This window comes from Ixodes scapularis, unplaced genomic scaffold (assembly GCF_016920785.2).
Source record: "Ixodes scapularis isolate PalLabHiFi unplaced genomic scaffold, ASM1692078v2 PGA_scaffold4__175_contigs__length_147842914, whole genome shotgun sequence".
Classification (NCBI taxonomy): Eukaryota; Metazoa; Arthropoda; class Arachnida; order Ixodida; family Ixodidae; genus Ixodes; species Ixodes scapularis.
Genome location: NW_024609879.1, coordinates 57333863 through 57351690, shown reverse-complemented (window position 1 = coordinate 57351690; position 17828 = coordinate 57333863). Strand labels below are relative to the sequence as shown.

General features: G+C 48.8%; 1 protein-coding gene across 1 annotated transcript in view; it reads left to right on the top strand.

Annotated features, from left to right (window-relative positions):
- LOC115324311 (venom metalloproteinase antarease-like TtrivMP_A) overlaps nucleotides 1-17828 on the top strand; it is a 98478-nt gene that overhangs the window by 47150 nt on the left and 33500 nt on the right. The window contains exon 11 of the mRNA XM_040211952.2: nucleotides 5759-5897. Within this exon, the coding sequence (XP_040067886.2) occupies nucleotides 5759-5897 (139 nt within the window). The remainder of the gene's footprint in view (nucleotides 1-5758; nucleotides 5898-17828) is intronic.

Below are 17828 nucleotides of genomic sequence, written 5' to 3'. Positions count from 1 at the left end.
CGAAAATACTACGCACATAGTCCAAGGAATGTTCGTCCGGCCTTCTTGTCTGTCGGCGCTGTTAATGTTGCGACGGCGACAGTCTTCTCTGGGTTTGGGCGAACGCCTTCGTTACTAACCACGTGACCTAAGAATTTCAGTTTGTCATACGCGAACCGACACTTTGACGCCTTCAGGGTGAGTCCGGCGGTCCGTATGGCTTGCAAAGGACAGCTCGGAGTCATCACAAATGCTCGTCAAGGTTGCCGAAAAACACAAGAGAGCTCTGCCACTTCAGTCCTGCCAGTACGGTGTCCATGACCCGCTGCAAGGTTGCTGGCGTCGTGCGTAGTCCGAAGGGTATCACCTTGAACTCGTAAAATTTATCCGCCGTTTCGAAAGCCGACTTCTCTCGGTCCCGTTCGTCGACATCGATCTGCCAGTAGCCGCTCTTCACGTCCGTCGATGAAAAATATCGAGAGTGGCGCAGCCGGTCTAAAGTGTCGTTGATGCGGGTAAGTGAATAGACGTCTTTCTTTGCCACCACGTTTAGCTGCCGGTAGTGTTCCGTCCTTGTTTTGTTTTTTACCAGTACGACTGGAGAGGCCCACAGACTTCTCGAAAGTTGGATTATGTTGTCGTTCCGCATCTCTTGAATTTGCTCCTAGATTGCCTTCCCTCGTTTACGGAGACTCTGTACGGCGGACGATGCGCATGGCGCGCGTCGTCCTAGGTAACGATGCGGTACTTCGCAACAGCGGTTTGGCGCACCTTCGGCGATGTCGCAAAGCAATCGCGGTATTCGGCGAGTAGGTTAATCAGCTGCCGTCGTTTCGGGCCCGGAAACTTAGCGTTAATGTAGAGCTGCGCTGGCGACGTATTGCCGTGCTGGCGTGGCGAGGATTTGTCCGTAATCCCGGCGATTTCGGCGGAGTTCACAAGTTATTCGACGCAGCCCACAGCCGCACTTTTTGTGAGGTATGGCGTTTCTTGTCGGAAGTTCGTCACAAGGACTACAGTGCCTCCATTCTAAAGTTTATTTACCTCCTTTGCGACGCCTATTTCTCTTCCTAGGATCAGTGGAACGTTGCCTTCCGGAATAGCTTCGCCGCGGATCGCTGCATCGGTCATGACGGTTACGACAACACTTGATCGCGGTGGCAGGTTCACGTGGTCAACAGCGACTTGGACAGCAACTGACCTGTTTGAAATTTCTCTGAAGGCGGAACAGGTGCCCTCAGAGTCAGTCTTTTCTCTTTAAGGTCGATGATGGCGCCGTTTTCACACAGAAAGTCTATGTAGAGAATGACGTCTCTGACATAGTCTTGTATAACGACGAATTTCATAGGACACGTCTCGCCGTGAATTTCGACGCGAGCAGTGCACCTTTCGACAGTCGTGGTAAGGTGTCCTCGAGCGGTTCGTATTTACGGCCCATCTTACGGCGTCATTACTTCTCGAAGACGACAAAGGAGCCTCCCACTCAAGCCTGAATAGTCTGCTCCGGTATCCACGAGTGCCGATGCGTGGTTGCCGTCAATAACAACGTTTACGTTATTGGGCACCGTCGCTGGAGCGTCGTTGCGATGCGTGGCGTCGAAAGAGTGGGAGCGCTCCAACGTTTGTGGAGGCTCTTTACGTCGTCCGTCCACGGCAACTTCACCTCTGGAACTTGACGCGCTTTGTTTTTCTCAGCGGGAATCAAGAAACAGGCTGTTACGGTGCGACCGACAGAAAAACGATTTGGAACGTCGGGGGGATGGAGAACGGGAACATCGTAGTGCTGTCGACGCTGGTCATGGAGGGCAACGGAGGAATTCCTCCATGTCACGAAGGCGTTCGCCGTATCTTTAGCAAGGGTCGTTCGGCGCGAACCCTCGCAGGACCATTTGGCGGTATAAGCACCTCCGGTAGACGTGGTCAGCCTCACCGCAATGGTAGTACAACGGTAGCCTGTCGGCCGTCCGCCGCACGTCGGTCTTCCAAGCCGCAGCTTGTTCTGGGCAGACGAAGACGGTCTTCCTGGCGTCGGGGGTACTGTGGCTCTGGAGGTTCACGTGGGGGAGGCGCCATGAACGGGGGTGGCTGGTGGTGCTCGTGGGACCATTGCGTCGTAGCTTAGAGAGGGCTCCTCCTGTGCTGCTGCGGTTAATGGAGACTCGGGCTGGAAGGCTCGGTGAACCTCCTCTTGGACGACCTTAGCGAGTAAGGTTGAGGATGGGCGATTTGCAGCAGGGAGGATCTTGCGAATTTCTTCCCGGCCGATATCCCGCACGATCTACCGAAGGCTGTCGACACCACCGGTATTCAGGTTCAGAAAAGAAGCGCGACGGTAGGAGCAGTAGGCCCGCCGGCGAGTCGGTGGTAGAGGCTTCCCCGGGCCTTCAGTGCGTGCTCGATATTGGTGGCTTTGGTTAAAAACCCATCAACAGTCATCGGGGGATTGCGTACCAATCCTCCAAAAATTTCATTCTTCACGCCAAGCATGAGAGCGCACATTTTCTTCTCCTCGGCCGCCTCGTGATCGGCTCGGGCACTTAGACGCATGATATCTTCAACAAAGCTTGTCACACTTTCGTTGGGGCCATGCATCCTTGTTTGAAGAAGGTCCTCCGCTTGTTGCCGAGGGTGGTAGTTGATGAACGTTCCTTTTCAATTCGGCGGTGCAGGGCTCTCAAGAAGCAAAGGAGGGTTCGTGGTTCTCAAACCTGTGCCTCGCGCTGCTTTCAAGCGAGGAGTAGAGGTTCTGGAGGCGCTGCTCATCCGTCAATTCGTTGTGGCGGGCTCCAGGTTCATAATAATGCAGCCAGTCTCCTACATCCTCGTGGGCTTCGCCGTGAAAGGGTGTCGGAGTGCGGGGAGTGACGGGCAGGATGACGACGGGTGGGTTATCATCGTCACGGTCTTCTTCTTTGGATTCTGCGGCGGAAGTCCGAATTCCGGGAGTTGGCCTTTGTTACGGTGGTTTGCTCGGGCGATGGCGTCTTCTGCAAAGGGTAGCCTCCCGGGGCTGAGCACCTCACTTGGCCGGGGCGTTTTCGGAGGGGTACACTTCACGGCCATAGAATATAATACCCCGCACCTCCACCAAAAATGTCGTGAATGACAAGTGATGAGACGATGAAAACTGAAGCCAACTAAACATTTAATGGCGCGAGCTTGTGCAGAAAACGAAATAGAAGGAGGTTTGCGTCGCAAATGTCGATGTCGGCGAAAGAGCAGGATCGAACGCTAGAACGAGACTGGCTCCGGCGCGTCAGGCGGAGCCCCTTATGCACTATCGGGTTCAAATGAAATGCGAACAGCGGAGCGCGTGGCCGTCGGTCCATGCTGCGCCTCCTAGAGGCCTCTTGAAACTGATAAAACTGAGGGTTGGAGAGTATGGCGCTGCGAGTGTGTGCTTCTTACTCAGATGTGTCTGACCCTCGCCCAGCACAACTCAAACTTCGACGCTGCACCAGTGGTGCGCAGGAAGTTCCGTCACAGCCACTTTTGTTAGCTCGGCATGAGCCAAGCGAGGGAGCACGCCGCTCGCAGCAGGAGTAGGCGCTTGCGCGCGACCCTCGCGCGTTCGTCAGTGGAACATTACCGTTGCGTTATGCTCCCCCTAACTTGCTCAGTTTTTTTTTCTTTTCTTAATATGCGCTGTCATTTTGTTACGAACTCTATAGCAGAAACTGTACGACTATCAAAACAGAATAACAAGCGGGGACCCAGGATGGGTTTCTGACGCCTAAGTGAAGTCAATTACTTTGCATACTTTTATGTATCAACCCCCAGCCCTCGTCTTGTGTCTCCTCTAGTTCTCGTTTCTCGTGTGTGGATCTGGGATTAGCGAAATGCAGGCCCACTAGATCCCGTGTACACCAAAAAATTTAATTAAATGCAGTAACTGCGCCAGTGATATTTTTAGGTAGCCAGGCTCTCGTTCATCGTGCTCATTAAATTATCACCTCAGAACCACGCCGGCGTCTTTGTGAAGGATCTAGAGCGCATGGCTACTGCAAGATAGTAAAACAGCGTGGACGAGAAAGAATTTTTTTTTTTTTTTTGCCAGGGAGCATTTGGGCAAACAGAAATATTAAACAACAAGGGAACACGAATGCTGCAACCGGCAAAGGCATCAGCCACTGCAACCGGTTGCAGTAGCTGTCTGGACCTGCTTACTTTCGTTGCAGCGTGCTAGCAGCTATAGTCACGCTGCGAGCGGCGAGCTTCCTCGCATGGCTTGCGCCGAGCCAGCGAAAGTGTCTCTGAAGGAACTCCCAGCGCACCACCGGCGGAGCGTCGAAGCTTGGGTTCTTCTGGGGGAGGGTCAAAGACACCGGGGTAGGACGCACACCCGCACAGCACCGTACTTTCCAATTAGTAGTTTTATCATTTTCAAGAGGCCTCCAGGAGGCGAAGCATGTAGCGACAGTCACGCGCTCGCTGTTCGCATTTCGTTCGAATTTGATAGTACACCAGTGGGCTTCATTCAGCGCAGCACATTAGACGCGTAAACATGCGGACCTCGAATACACAACAGGGTTTTCGAATTTACTAGAATGCGAGAGTTACACAGAAATAATAAAAATGTACGTCCACTGCCAGGAACTGAACCGTGGCCTCTTGCGTGGGAACCAAGCACGATATCCGTTAGGTCACGGGCGCGCTGACTACTCGGTCAGCTGCGCGCGGCAGTATTAATCAGCTTTTGGATGCTTTTGATTTCGTAGCTGCTGCTGACATCGAGTGGGTTTTCTTATATGTTTTATTCTGTTTTTCTTATTTTATATTTTGAGGGTGTTTTTCGAACTTCAGCACCATTATAAATTTGGCATTTATTTAGGTTTGTTCGGGTTCAATTCGCACTTCTCAAAAATTACTATATTTAAATACTTTAATACTTTCATTTCCACAACCCTTTCATTCAAAATTATTAGCCACCCACACACGCCGTATTAAAAAATATTCTACATCCACCATTGTGGATCAAACTAACTTGCATGCTCAATTAAACTTGTATTCTTCATCAAAGTAAATTTTGAATAGGTGTAACTAAGATATTAACATGTATTTTTGACAAGAAATGCAACGTTCATGGACCCTTTGGTACGTTCCATGGTTGCATAACGAATGTTCGATTGCATTGCATTTTACTTGATAGACCCGCCTGAAACGTGCCGCTACTGCACAAATTATCCAAGACTGGCATCTTTTGGCCGTATACTCTGAGCTTCTCTGGACCACGAGGACTCGGTCAGCCTTCGTCGTGAACTCTGCACAGCTCGTATTGAGAACGAGTGCTGCGTCAGCTTTCGGTGTGGACTCGGATGAAATCACAGGCTTCGTGCCCAATAAATGGTGACCACAAGTGTCGCTTCATAGGGTTTTGAAAAGGGCCTATCGCACGGTAACAGTCGCATAGTTATTCTTTGGTAAAAAAATCCCCGACAATGCTTTCTTCCTGGAGTCAAAATTTAAAGTAGTTTATATTGTCATGTCTTAACAAGAAGGGTAAAAGTTTAAATGAGTGTGATGTAATCCAATCTATATTTCTGACCACATTCATACAAGGTCCGACTAACGGTTTGAGGTTTTGTTTAGAGCTCATGCGCGTATATTTTCTCAAAAATAACAAATTACTATAGCAATAACCCATATGATCCTTGTAAAAATTAGTTTTCTTTTATGAATTCTCTGGCTACAGTACATCGATCAACCCTTAGATGTAGATTCAAGTTGTTTTTATTGATGGTTCAGTGACCTCTTCTCACAAGCAGCTCTTTTCCTTCAGGAAATTAGACCAAAAATGCAAAGAAGTTACATTGGACACGGCAAATAAGACTACAAAAGTGCTGCCGGGAACGAATTTGAATTTAACGAAGTACTGCCACCTCAAACATCCAAACTTTCCTCGTATCTCCCTATTTCAGGTAAATACATCAGCATGAATAACAAGGATAAGATTGATAAATATATGATAATAACAATAAAACAGTATAGGCGAAACACACAATCACACTTCTGAAATAATTTCAGCATACACATTAACCACACGACTATACGAGAAAGCATTGTCGCACTTACTCAATACCTTTCTATAAACAATTTATTATGAATTTAGTATATCTTGCACTTGTCATTGTTACGTAAAGAAAAGCTTAATGAAATTAACAAAAAAAGAAACTGACTAACAAGCTGCTTTCTACAGTTTTTTTTTATCTCCTGAATTCGGTTTCCGGATAAAATGTGTCGAATGTAGAGCGCACATTGTGTATTTCGCGAAAACGTAGTAATGGCCAAAGGGCATGCTGTGGTTTATATTTGTCGCTTTAAGTAAATATTATTGCTATATTATTAATATGGGTATTAATAGTATTATTATTATTATTACCATTTTTTACTATTCATTATTTTTCTTATTATTACCTGTCAAACGCGTTCTGACATCATGTGTCGACATCTTTAAGCTAGTTAGAAGCAAAGACAGTCAACTGGTGCAGCCAAAATAATCACTTTCGCCATTTTCTTTGTTTTGCTCTTTTGTACTCGGCGGGCAGTGGGAGACAAAGCTGTAGGGAAATTTTGTTTTGCGCTTACGCCAGTCCTATTACTAACAGCACAAATAAAACATTAAACACTATAATTTTTTTAATACTCCAACGCAAGTACCCAAACCCAAATACAAGAACGCTTAGACTTCTTTGAATGTATGTATTGTTATTTTTCTCCTTAAAGGAACCATGAAATGATTTTAAAATTGAATTTGCACACCGCACGTCGTAAAAGGTGCCAAGAGAAAACCAATACAGAAAAATACACAGCCGAAACAATTTTCACTATAGTACATTGAAAAGAAAAACGGACTCTTCCAGCTTCTTCTTGACTTTGAAAGCTCTCTGTCTCTTCAATGACATACATCCGCAATTCCAATGCACGTCAGCCAAATCCACGTAGCTTATTTGTATAAGAGCCTACCTCACCAGCACCACGATCGTGAACAATAAATATCCAGAGAATGGTTCTTTAAAGTTTCGTTAAAGAATATTCTGATCCACAATTTTCTGAATAATTATCTATGTGACGGAAATTTCCGAATTTTATAATGCTCAGATCTATGCACCATCTATCGTGTGGTAAAGGAAGCAAGAGAAAGATAAGACTGCGCCTGCGCTGTTCCTGCTCTCTGCTGGAAAACATGGCGTCCGTGGTGATCGTTGACGTGGTCGGCGTGGTGGAAGATCATCGTTCCACGTAAAGCGCTATCCTTGACCGAATTCTCGTCGTGTGCCGCGATGGTAACCCAGCACGCCCTAGAAGGGAATATCCATCTACTCGTGCGGCGATGTCGTGGAGGCACCCTTAAGACAGCAGAAACGCTCGTGCCGTCGTCTTTGTTTATTTCAACTACAGTGGTGATTTCTTAGCATTTGTGTTTTCGAACATCGCCCGGATTTCTTATTTTGCGCATTTAATGCGTATGCTCAAGTTCAAGGTATCACTAGTGCGTACAGTATTTAAAGGCGTGTATAAAGGACGTGAATTTTGACGCCTCCTTTATAATTTCTCCGCTAGATTTAGCGGGGAACATTTCCCATTAGATTTGGCGGGGAATTTTTTCCGCTAGATTTAGCAGGGAAGTTTTTTCCGCTAGACTTAGCGGGGAAATTTTTCCGCTATATTTGGCGGGGAATTTTTTCCGCTATATTTAGCGGGGAAATTTTTCCGCTAGATTTAGCAGGGAATTTTTCCGCTAGGTTTAGCGGGGAAATTTTCTTGATAGATTTAGTAGGAAAAGTTACCCATAATGGGCACCACGCGGTTACACCGACGCGAAGGCGACGCTGACGCCGACGGCGACGGTGACGGCGATGCCGCTTAAGCCGGAAACGGGCGGCTAAGAGCTGTGCTCTAAAATAAACGGCTGCAGTTTCATCGCTTGCCTCTCGTGAACTACGTAGAAGCACTTGGTGCAGCCTCATCGGTTTGTGGAAACCCAGGTTTGAGGTCAACTGTGTATGCTGGGAACATTCCGTACATTGGAGTCGCCACTCATTTGTTCGATTCCGACGAGGAACTGGAGTCTTCGTCGGAAGCGTCGCCGCACGCTCAAACAGGAGTACCGGCGATGGGGCCAGTCCCTTGTTGTCGCTGTAGCGCAACATATCTAATTGAATTTCTATCAGTTGCTATGTAGTGTCCATGGCTATCGCGGTGGAAAATATGTCAGAAAATATGTCGGTGGAATCGGCGCCATCAGCGCAGCAAAGCTGTGTGGTGGAGCGAGATAACTTCCGGTTCCAGTGACAGAGCACGTCACAACCGACAGAATTACGCCACCATTTGTTTCGGGGTGAGCTGGAGAGGAAGAAGATTTCAATATTCATTCGTGCGAAAATTAATAAACCGAAACGAAAGCGGATGCCTGTTCGGCGTTCAGTGAGCACTGAAGGTTCAATGTAAAAGTTATTTGGCAAACGTAAAAAGGTTATTTTTTGGAGACTTTAATCCATGTCGGAAGATCGAAAGGGCTTACTGAAGGGTGTGAAATAAAATAAAATTAGCGTTTAATTCTTAGCACGGATGGGGTGGCCACAAAGGATTACGAGTTCCTCCTGAACGCTCGCGGTCGCCACACAGGCTTACGAGTTCCACATGTTCGCACAGACCGCGCCCCGGCCGATCGAGATATCGTCGTCTTCTTTCTTCTTCCAGGGGGTCGCTCGTTTTAGGGAAACGTCTTCATTTAGCCATTCTGGAGCCTTAACGTCCTCGTTAAGTTTGAAGATACACACACATTTTAAGGTTATAAAGGAAGACACACGCAAATAAAAATTAGTAAACGACTGCGCATTATGCAGTCTCGCAGTCTATAGCAGACTGGACGTTTCCTTGTAGGCTCTGTAGCAGCTGGGGGCAACTTGCCTACCAAATCTTCGAAGGCGACGTCGCCGTTGACCATCCTTTTAACTGGGAGACGTGTGCTGTCGTTGCGAACCGGCTCCCAGAACTTTGGTCGAGCTCTACCATTTGATAGGTATCGGCGGGCAACAGCTGGGTAACAACCAGGGGTCCTCGATACTTTGATTCTTTCTTCGTTGCATGTCCGGTGTGTTGTGTTGCCCACCTTTTGTAGCGTGAGCTACACTGGCCGAAATTGAGCAGTTTCGCGTGGCTTTCAAAGAGCCATGCTGCGCATGCGCGAAGAGCAGTGACGTCACACGGCTCACAGCTGGCGCGCCGGAGCCGCCGCCGCCGCGCCCTCCGCCGCCACCGCGCGCGCCTCGCCGGTTTGCGCATTCCAGAGGAGTGACGTCATAGCCGCGGCAGACGCACTGGCGCCGCCGCGTGCCCAGCTGTGCGCCTCCGCTGCGCAGTAGCCAAGTCTGACGCTGCACCGGAGCCGATTGATAGCGCCTCTCATTTTGTGCGACTAAGCTTACGCTGCGTAAATACTGGCATAGCCGAGCTAAGCTGACGCAATTTTTAAATACTATTTCCCCCACGTCATATAGCTTTGCTGGGTAGTGCCGACGATCATATGCCTGCTTGCTTCTTTCCTGTTCCTCCAGCAACCGTTACCTTACATGTACTCGCAGCTCGCTAGGGTCCTTCTATCTGGCTCCATCACCTAATGCTAGCTCCTGCAGCGAAATTCCGTAAAAGCTTGGCCTGTATCCATGAAGCAATTCGAATAGTGCCTTTCCTGTTGCCTCATGCACTGCATTTCTCAGGCTGCACCCTGTGCGTTTGAGTTTAACGTCTCAGTTTCGACGGTTGGGATCCTTTATGGCTCTTGTGATGACAGGTAGCACTGTCCTGTTTAACTGCTTGACCTTACCGTTGGCCTGGGAACGTTGTGACGAGTTTAGCACGTGTTTTATGGTTCGTTTTGTGCAGAACTCTTCGATCGCTCTCGATGTAAAATAACTTCTTCTGTCTGTGATGAGGGTTTTTGGCAGACTTCTTGGAAATATAAATTTCTCCAGCGCACAATACAAATGCTTGGATGACCCATCTCGGGTAGCGAAAAGGAGCACAAACTTTGTTAAACTGTCGACGATAACCAGGGGGTGCTGGTTGCGCGTCTTGGAACAAACGGCTTTATATGGTCGAGGCGCACTGTCTCGAAGGCGCCCTTGCCAGGGTGGATCGGGTTGAGGAGTCCTTCATTTCTTCCACCAGGGATCTTTTTAAAAATGCGTTCAAACCATTGCGAGATGCGCTTGCGCACATACATGCGCATGCGAGGAAAACAAAAACTTTCCTGAAGCTTTGCGACCGTTCTTTTCATTGATAAATGTCTTTAGTGGTCGTGGTATTGTACCAGTACCGCTTTATGCATCGCCTTTTGCAACACAAACTTCAGTGATTTCTGCTTGTACTAATCAATGGTGTGCATGAGCTTGCCATACGTGAGGGCATAGTCCTTAGCTTTGCTCTTGTCCTCCTTAGTACGGGGGTCTTCTGGTTTCTCCAGAATCTCGAACAGCTGGCGCATCTTTTCGTGTCGTTTATGGATGGCTAGTATCTGATTCTCCAGGCTGCAAGTCAGGCTCACTTCGAAGCGCCCTTCCAAAACATCGTCCATGGTGTCGCTCGAGCCTTCCACAGGTTACCGGCTCAGGGAGTCAACATGCAGCATCAGGGTACCAGGTCGGTGCCTGATCGTGAAGTAAAATTTTTGGATGAGGTCATACGAACACATACGAACGCGCGATTCGAGGCTTCTGAGTTTCTTGGGCATTCAAGTAAACTAGCGTTTGACAGTTCGAAACCCCCGTGAACTGGAAGCCCGAGAGTGGGGATCTCAGTCAATCCACTGACCAAACAATGGCCATGAGTTCCACTCCTGTTGAGGGATACTTTCTCTCAGCTTCAGTGATCTTCTTGCTCACTCAGTGTAAAGATGCCCCGCATTGTCATTTTGTTGTAGCAACATTCCTGTCAGCCTCTTCGAACTAGAATCTGTATGCATTTCGGTCTGTGCCTTAGGGTCAAAAGGTAGTAACACAGGGCTTCAACGTGAGGCGTCCTTTGGGGTCTTGAAAGATGTTTTCTTGCTCCGCATTCCACTCGTAAACAGCGCCTTTTTGTCAGTCTTGTCATTTGCTCGGCGATCAAAATATATTTAGAGACGAATTTCCGAAAAAAAAAAAGAAAACACTTAGTCGCAAGGGTCGCCTTACGCCGTGCACTTCCAGATTAATTGAAAATATGTCGAGTGCATTAATCTTGGCCTCGCCTGGCTGCATCTGCCCTCCGCTCAAGCGGAACCCCAGAACGTCCGCGCTATCTTTGGTGAACGCGCAGTTGCTGAAGCCCAGGGTGAAATTTGCATCCTTGAGAGCTTGCAAAACTTGTCTTAACCGGTGAATCCTGCCATTCAAGTCTTCGACTGGGATGAGAACATCATCTAAGAAACACATCGCCACTCCTCCCCTTAGGAACTATAGGACATGATTCATGAGGCGTTGGAAGACGGCTGGTTCATTTATGAGGTCGAATATAATCCTTTCGAACTTGCCTGTTTCATCTGGTGTGATGAACGCAGTCTAACGCTTAGCTCCTTCTGTTAAGGGTACTTGCAAGTCTCCAGAACCGTGTATAGTGTCGCTCCAGCAAGTCCCTCAAACTGGTCATTGATGTTGGGTAAAAAATACTTCTCCTTCCGTGCCTGGGCATTCAGTCTTCTATAGTTGACCACTATCCGCTTTTTTTTATTTTTTTTTCCACTACTAGGTCAGCATAATGAAAGGTTGCCTTGGTAACCACACCGAGATCTTTACACTCCATAAAGGGATTGTCCGGCCGAAACAGGAAGTACTTAAGTTCTTGCGCTCTTTACGTCGAGGGTGTCTTCATATAGGCAAACGTCATTTTTATTTTAATATATGATCTCCCGTTATTAATTAAACCTTTCATGATCCTACGTACTAAACTGCACCCTGAATTTCGCCAGTGTCAATGGCTGACATCCGTAGGTGCTGCGTGACGTCACAAAACGCAAAGGTTTGTCGGACGGTAGGGATAACAAGCGTTGGTCGATGGATATCTTGTATTTTGTTTCGAATTATATAGTCTCCTAGACAGTACCCTACTGAAATACGGTTCTTTTATTGATGTTCCTAAGCACGTGCAAAAAAAAGTCGCGCCTTTTAGCAGGATATTACTCGCTGACAGCCATAAGCTTCGAGCAAACGTATACCGTTTCGCGCAAACACAACTGCGACGGACGCCGATCGAACTAGGGGCGCTTGCAAAGCAAAGGATGCAGATTTCGCCTCTGAAGCGGCACCTAGGTACCCGAAGCGGCATCTGGGTACACATTTCGGCGGATCCATTGGATCGGTGATGAGGCTGCGGGTCATTCCCTCAGAGGCGACGTCCGCGGGTCGAAGGCAAACGGCGAACCGTTCAAATGCATGTCGGACTCGTCACTTGACTTGGACGAGCTTGGTGAATCGTAGCTACACTCCATTTTCACACGCGGGTCAAAAAAAAAAAAAAATATATCGGGCTGCACGAGTGCTAAATACAACTTCTCGTATCATTTCGAGATGGCCAAGCTGTTGGTTTCGGTTTCGCTGCGTAATCAAGGTCTGTTCGATTTGGCCAGGAAGTTCTTAACTATAGTCGGTTACAAGTCAAGAAGGTAGCGGCAAATGCCCTCAAAGGGAATCTTTGCATTTTGATGATAGGTTCGCGGCATCAGGATGATTTTGCGTCGGGAGTCACTGGCGGCAGTGCGCGGTCGGTATACCGGTCACCTCGAAGACGAAGGCCTGACGATAGCGTCTTGGCCAAGACAATTATCGACCGTAACTTTGGCGTCAAGTTGAAGCGAGCATCGGCAAAAAAAAAGCCGATTCTCGGTGTTTTTCTCAGGCCCGTTAGTGGGCGTCCACAGACACCAGCGGACAAAGCATGCAGTATTATGCTCAGCTACGGGGACATGCGAGTGCCAACGCACTAAATCCCAGACCTCTACAATGTATCGGAGTCGTCAATAAGCATCCAAGAGAAACTGAAGGCGGAGACCATCAAGACGGCAATACCTTTCCCGTGTCTGTAAGTAAGAATATCAACACTGTGGATCCCCACATAGCATCAAAAAGAAACAATTTACGTGAGCCAATATTTCAACACTCACCACAGGGAGCCAAACCTACGCGAGCAGGTGCCTAAAACGCTTTTAGAATATCATAATCAAGCAAACTCCCACCCTCAGTTAGGATCTCGATTCCGCGTCCACCGCGGGTACGTTATTATCATAAATGAGAGGAAATGCAACCTCCGTATCGGCGTTATTGTTAAAGATCGCAGATATTTGAGCAAGCGCTGCGAAAAATGGCACCGCGAGCAGAGACGGACGAGGAGTTCTGCTATCGCCGTCTGCTCTTGTCGTCTGCTTCTGCACGGACGCAGAACAGAGTCCGGAGCCGTTGCAAGATTTTGAGGAACTGGGTCTGAACTCATTCAGAACTGGGATGAATCGAACGAACCAGTGCAGCGGTCGTGCAACTTACGGTTGAATCGAATGCACCAGTTCCTGCACTGCTGCACTAGCTCAGCCAGTTCAGGCGAATCGAACAGACCTAAATTGACTGATCCGATTTGGGCGAGGAGTGGGTGGACGTAGTTTAATATCGTTGGCACAGCATCACACCTCAGCTTACAAGCCTTCTGTCCGCCGAGAGCTCAGTTGGTAGCTTTCTTCTGCGAGACGATTGCTGCATAAGCAGGATCTCGATCTGGACGGGAACCCAGTCCCTACGCACGACGACGATCCACTTTGCTCGTCACTGCATGTCTCGCGGAAAAATGTGGAACGTCATGTCTTGGCTCGCATGTGCTGCCCGGTGGTTGTAGCACCCAACCGCGCAAAAAAACTCTCACCCAACCACGAAACAAGTCCAGCACAACAACAAAAACGAAGCACGCTGAAGCGTTCACTCGCAGGCAAACAACGAGACAAAAATGCTCGCTTTGCGTTTTGTGACGTCAGAGCTTCAATCTGGCCAACGAAAGCAGCGTTTACGCTAGAATGCGATATGAGCAGTATAAATTCAATTACTCACGCAGAGGGGCATATAAAATTCGGATATTGCACGTACGATGCTTCTCGAGGCAATAACAATGATATTCAATTGTTTTCTCGAATACAAAATTTCACCGGAGTATCCCTTTAACAACGTTGCATATTGTTTCCCGTCCTTCGGCGTTTGTACGGTAAGGTCGCATAGAAAAAGGAATGCTCCCCGGAGTTTCAACAATGCCGATTGCCACGAATGATGTGCAATTCAATTCATTTCTTGTCATTGCAAATCACTTTCTGAATTTGTTCAATAGTTTTACTAGTTCGGACTGTTGCATCTTTGTTACTGCAAGTCCAACATTAACTTCCGTCCCCTGGATGGGTCGCCGCTCGATTCCGGTCAACTTGCTTTCGTCGCGCTCGATCTGGAATTCATGAGTGCCACTGATGTCTACCCGCAAGATCTCAACTGGTTTGGCTCGTCCAAACGGTTTTCTTTCCTGATGACGATCTCACCGTTACTTGCAAGACACATAAGTACAGTGAACTCACCGAGATTTTGCGTCGATCAGGATATCCATCACGCAGTATGTGAAAATAAAGGGGCCTGTGACCATTTCCTTTTTTTTTTTTTTTTGCCGTCAGGGTGATTCAGTTGATCGAGTCTGCGTGGAGAATGGACTCCTCCCTTCCTTTCAATTTTAGTTTTTAGTGGTGCTTGAATGGCTCCAAGTGCGCAAACGGGCAGTCACGCAAGCGCCAGAATCAAAAACAGCCTCCAACGTTTGCATATGTCGAGTAGGGAAGTTTAGCAAACGTTCGTCCGACCAATAAGTCCACGCACTGGGCTTCATCCGGGACAACAAGAATGAGAAGGTACTTCGCTTGGACGCCATCGATCTTTATGTCAGCCTTGCATCCTCCAATGCTCCTAGACAGAGGCACGCTGCTGTCTCCAAAACCGTACAGGGGTGTTGAAGCCTGAAGTTGTGTGCCACATTAAGCTGCCGCTGCTGCATGAAGTAGCTAGCCAGAGCTGGCCGTGTCAATGAGTGCAATGAGGGAAAACCTGTCATTTAGTATGACTTTCTTCAGCAAAACACTAACATTCATTGTTTCATTTGGTGGTTCACTCATTGCTTGTTCCGTTAAGGCCCTGTCACACTGCGGAAACAGTCGGAGAACTTTGTCCTTCAACACGAGGAAAACATGTTTTCGGGGACCCTGTCACATTGCGGAAACAGCAACAGTCCGGAAACATGTTGCTGTCGTCCGAAAACCATGTTTCCCAACTTGTTCCCCGACACTCGGGGAACATCCTGTCACACCGAGAAAGCGTGTTGGAAGAACACAAATTACCTCCTCTCCTGTGCGCTGCATCCCTCTCTCTCTCTCGCCCTCGTCTGCCCGGCCGGCTCGGCTAAGCTACAAGCGCGAGCTCCGGGCTTTCAGCATCCCTGCCAAGCACGCGCGCCCGTGCAGTGCAAGCACTGTTCTGGGCCAGATGCTCGCGCTTGTAGCATCGGCTGCGTCTGGACCGAAGCTGAAACGAATTAGTATAGGTGGCTACGCTCAGATCCGCTGGCTCCGCTCGCCCCATGAATCGTTGCCATTTTGGATCGCCGTCTCATCGACGTCGCTCTACCGTAGTCGATTCATCAGCCGCGCGAACCATCTCGTGTTCTCTGGATTTGGCGGTTGCGTTCTGCTACAGGGCTAGACCCTTGCACGATGGCATACGCGCCGGCCACAGCAGCAGCTTCTGCTTTGAGGCCCTGTCATATTGAGGAAACACGGCGGAAACATGAACAAAACATGTTTCTCAACAGTCGGGAAACATGTCGGCTGTCGGCTCTGTTGCCCGACAACCCTGTAACATTGAGGAAACAGCAACACAACATGGACGACAGCGACAATGTTGTCTTGGTGTGACAGCTTTTGGCAACGGAAACCTCGACAACTTGTGTCGGACGACACGTGTTGCCCCTTTCGGTGGCTGAGCGAATTCTTTTCCAGCAACACGGCAACATCTATATTTTTCTGTACAGATAGTCGCACGAGAATACTTCAATAATAACGTCAAGCGTGAAGGGCCATTTTGAACGCGGCTTCTTGCGCGGCGGCAGCTGATCGTCAGAATCATCTGAATCGATGGCACAAAGAAGCACCAAAGCAGAAGCTGCTGCTGTGGCCGGCGCGTATGCCATCCTGCAAGGGTCCAGCCCTGTAACAGAACGCAACCGCCAAATCCAGAGAACACGAGATGGTTCGCGCGGCTGATGAATCGACTACCGTAGAGCGACGGCGATGAGACGGCGATCCAAAATGGCAACGATTCAAGGGGCGAGCGGAGCCAGCGCAGAGCCGTATATGTAGAGAGTTTGGGCATTCGTTGGGAAGTATATGAGACAAATGAAGCGGCGCCATTGGCCGAAAGCGGGCTGGGCGTGTTGCAGGGCGTCTTCAGAAATTCGAATGTGACCAACCAGAAGCCGGAAATAATACCCTGGCGGTGGTCGCGAGAAACAAACCTGATAACTGCATTGGAGTAACTCTCGATGGCTGAAAATATGGTACACGTGATGCTTTAATCACGCTCATCAGAAATGATGGTGGAAGAGTGCGACTAGCGGAACGATCGACATAATCTCTACGCCAAACGCCGAGGCCCGGGAATCTGCCGTCCGAGCGGTTACACTCTGTCCGCGCAAAACAGAGTTGAGCGGCGCATTCGTTTCTTACATCTTTCTGCATGATCATGATGAGACAACACGTGAACCCTATTTTCAACCACAAAGAGTTACTACACTTCACTCTTACGCACTTTTTTAAACCATATACGAACATAGACCTTCGATGATCGATCGGCTCAGAACTGTTTCTCGTTACCACCGCTAGGGGATTCTTTTCGGCTTCTGGTTGGTCAAGAGAGCATGCCAAGCCCTCTTTCCGAGTCTGCCGCACGCCCTGGCTCTGCCCGCGCCTCCCATTGACCAAACTCTCTACATATACGGCTCTGAGCCAGCGGATCTGAGCCTAGCCGCCTATACTTCCTTTCAGCTTTGGTCCAGACGCAGCCGCGCGAGCATCTGGCCCAGAACAGTGCTTGCACTGCACCAGCGCGCGTGCTTGGCAGGGATGCTGAAAGCCCGGAGCTCGCGCTTGTAGCTTAGCCGAGCCGGCCGGGCAGACGAGGGCGAAAGAGAGAGGAAGGCAGCGCGCAGGAGAGGAGGCAATTTGTGTTCTTCCAATACGCTTTCTCGGTGTGACAGGATGTTCCCCGAGTGTCGGAGAACAAGTTGGGAAACATGGTTTTCGGACTACAGCAACATGTTTCCGGACTGTTGCTGTTTCCGCAATGTGACAGGGTCCCCGAAAACATGTTTTCCTCGTGTTGAAGGACAAAGTTCTCCGACTGTTTCCGCAGTGTGACAGGGTGCTTCTTTGTGCCATCGATTCAGATGATTTTGACGATCAGCTGCCGCCGCGCAAGAAGCCGCGTTCAAAATTGCCCTTCACGCTTGACGTTATTATTGAAGTATTCTCGTGCGACTATCTGTACAGAAAAATATAGATGGTGCCGTGTTGCTGGAAAACAAAATTCGCTCAGCCACCGAAATGGGCAACACGTGTCGTCCGACACAAGTTGTCGAGGTTTCCGTTGCCAAAAGCTGTCACACCGAGACAACATTGTCGCTGTCGTTCATGTTGTGTTGCTGTTTCCTCAATGTGACAGGGTTGTCGGGTAACAGAGCCGACAGCCGACATGTTTTCCGACTGTTGAGAAACATGTTTTGTTCAGGTTTCCGCCGTGTTTCCTCAATGT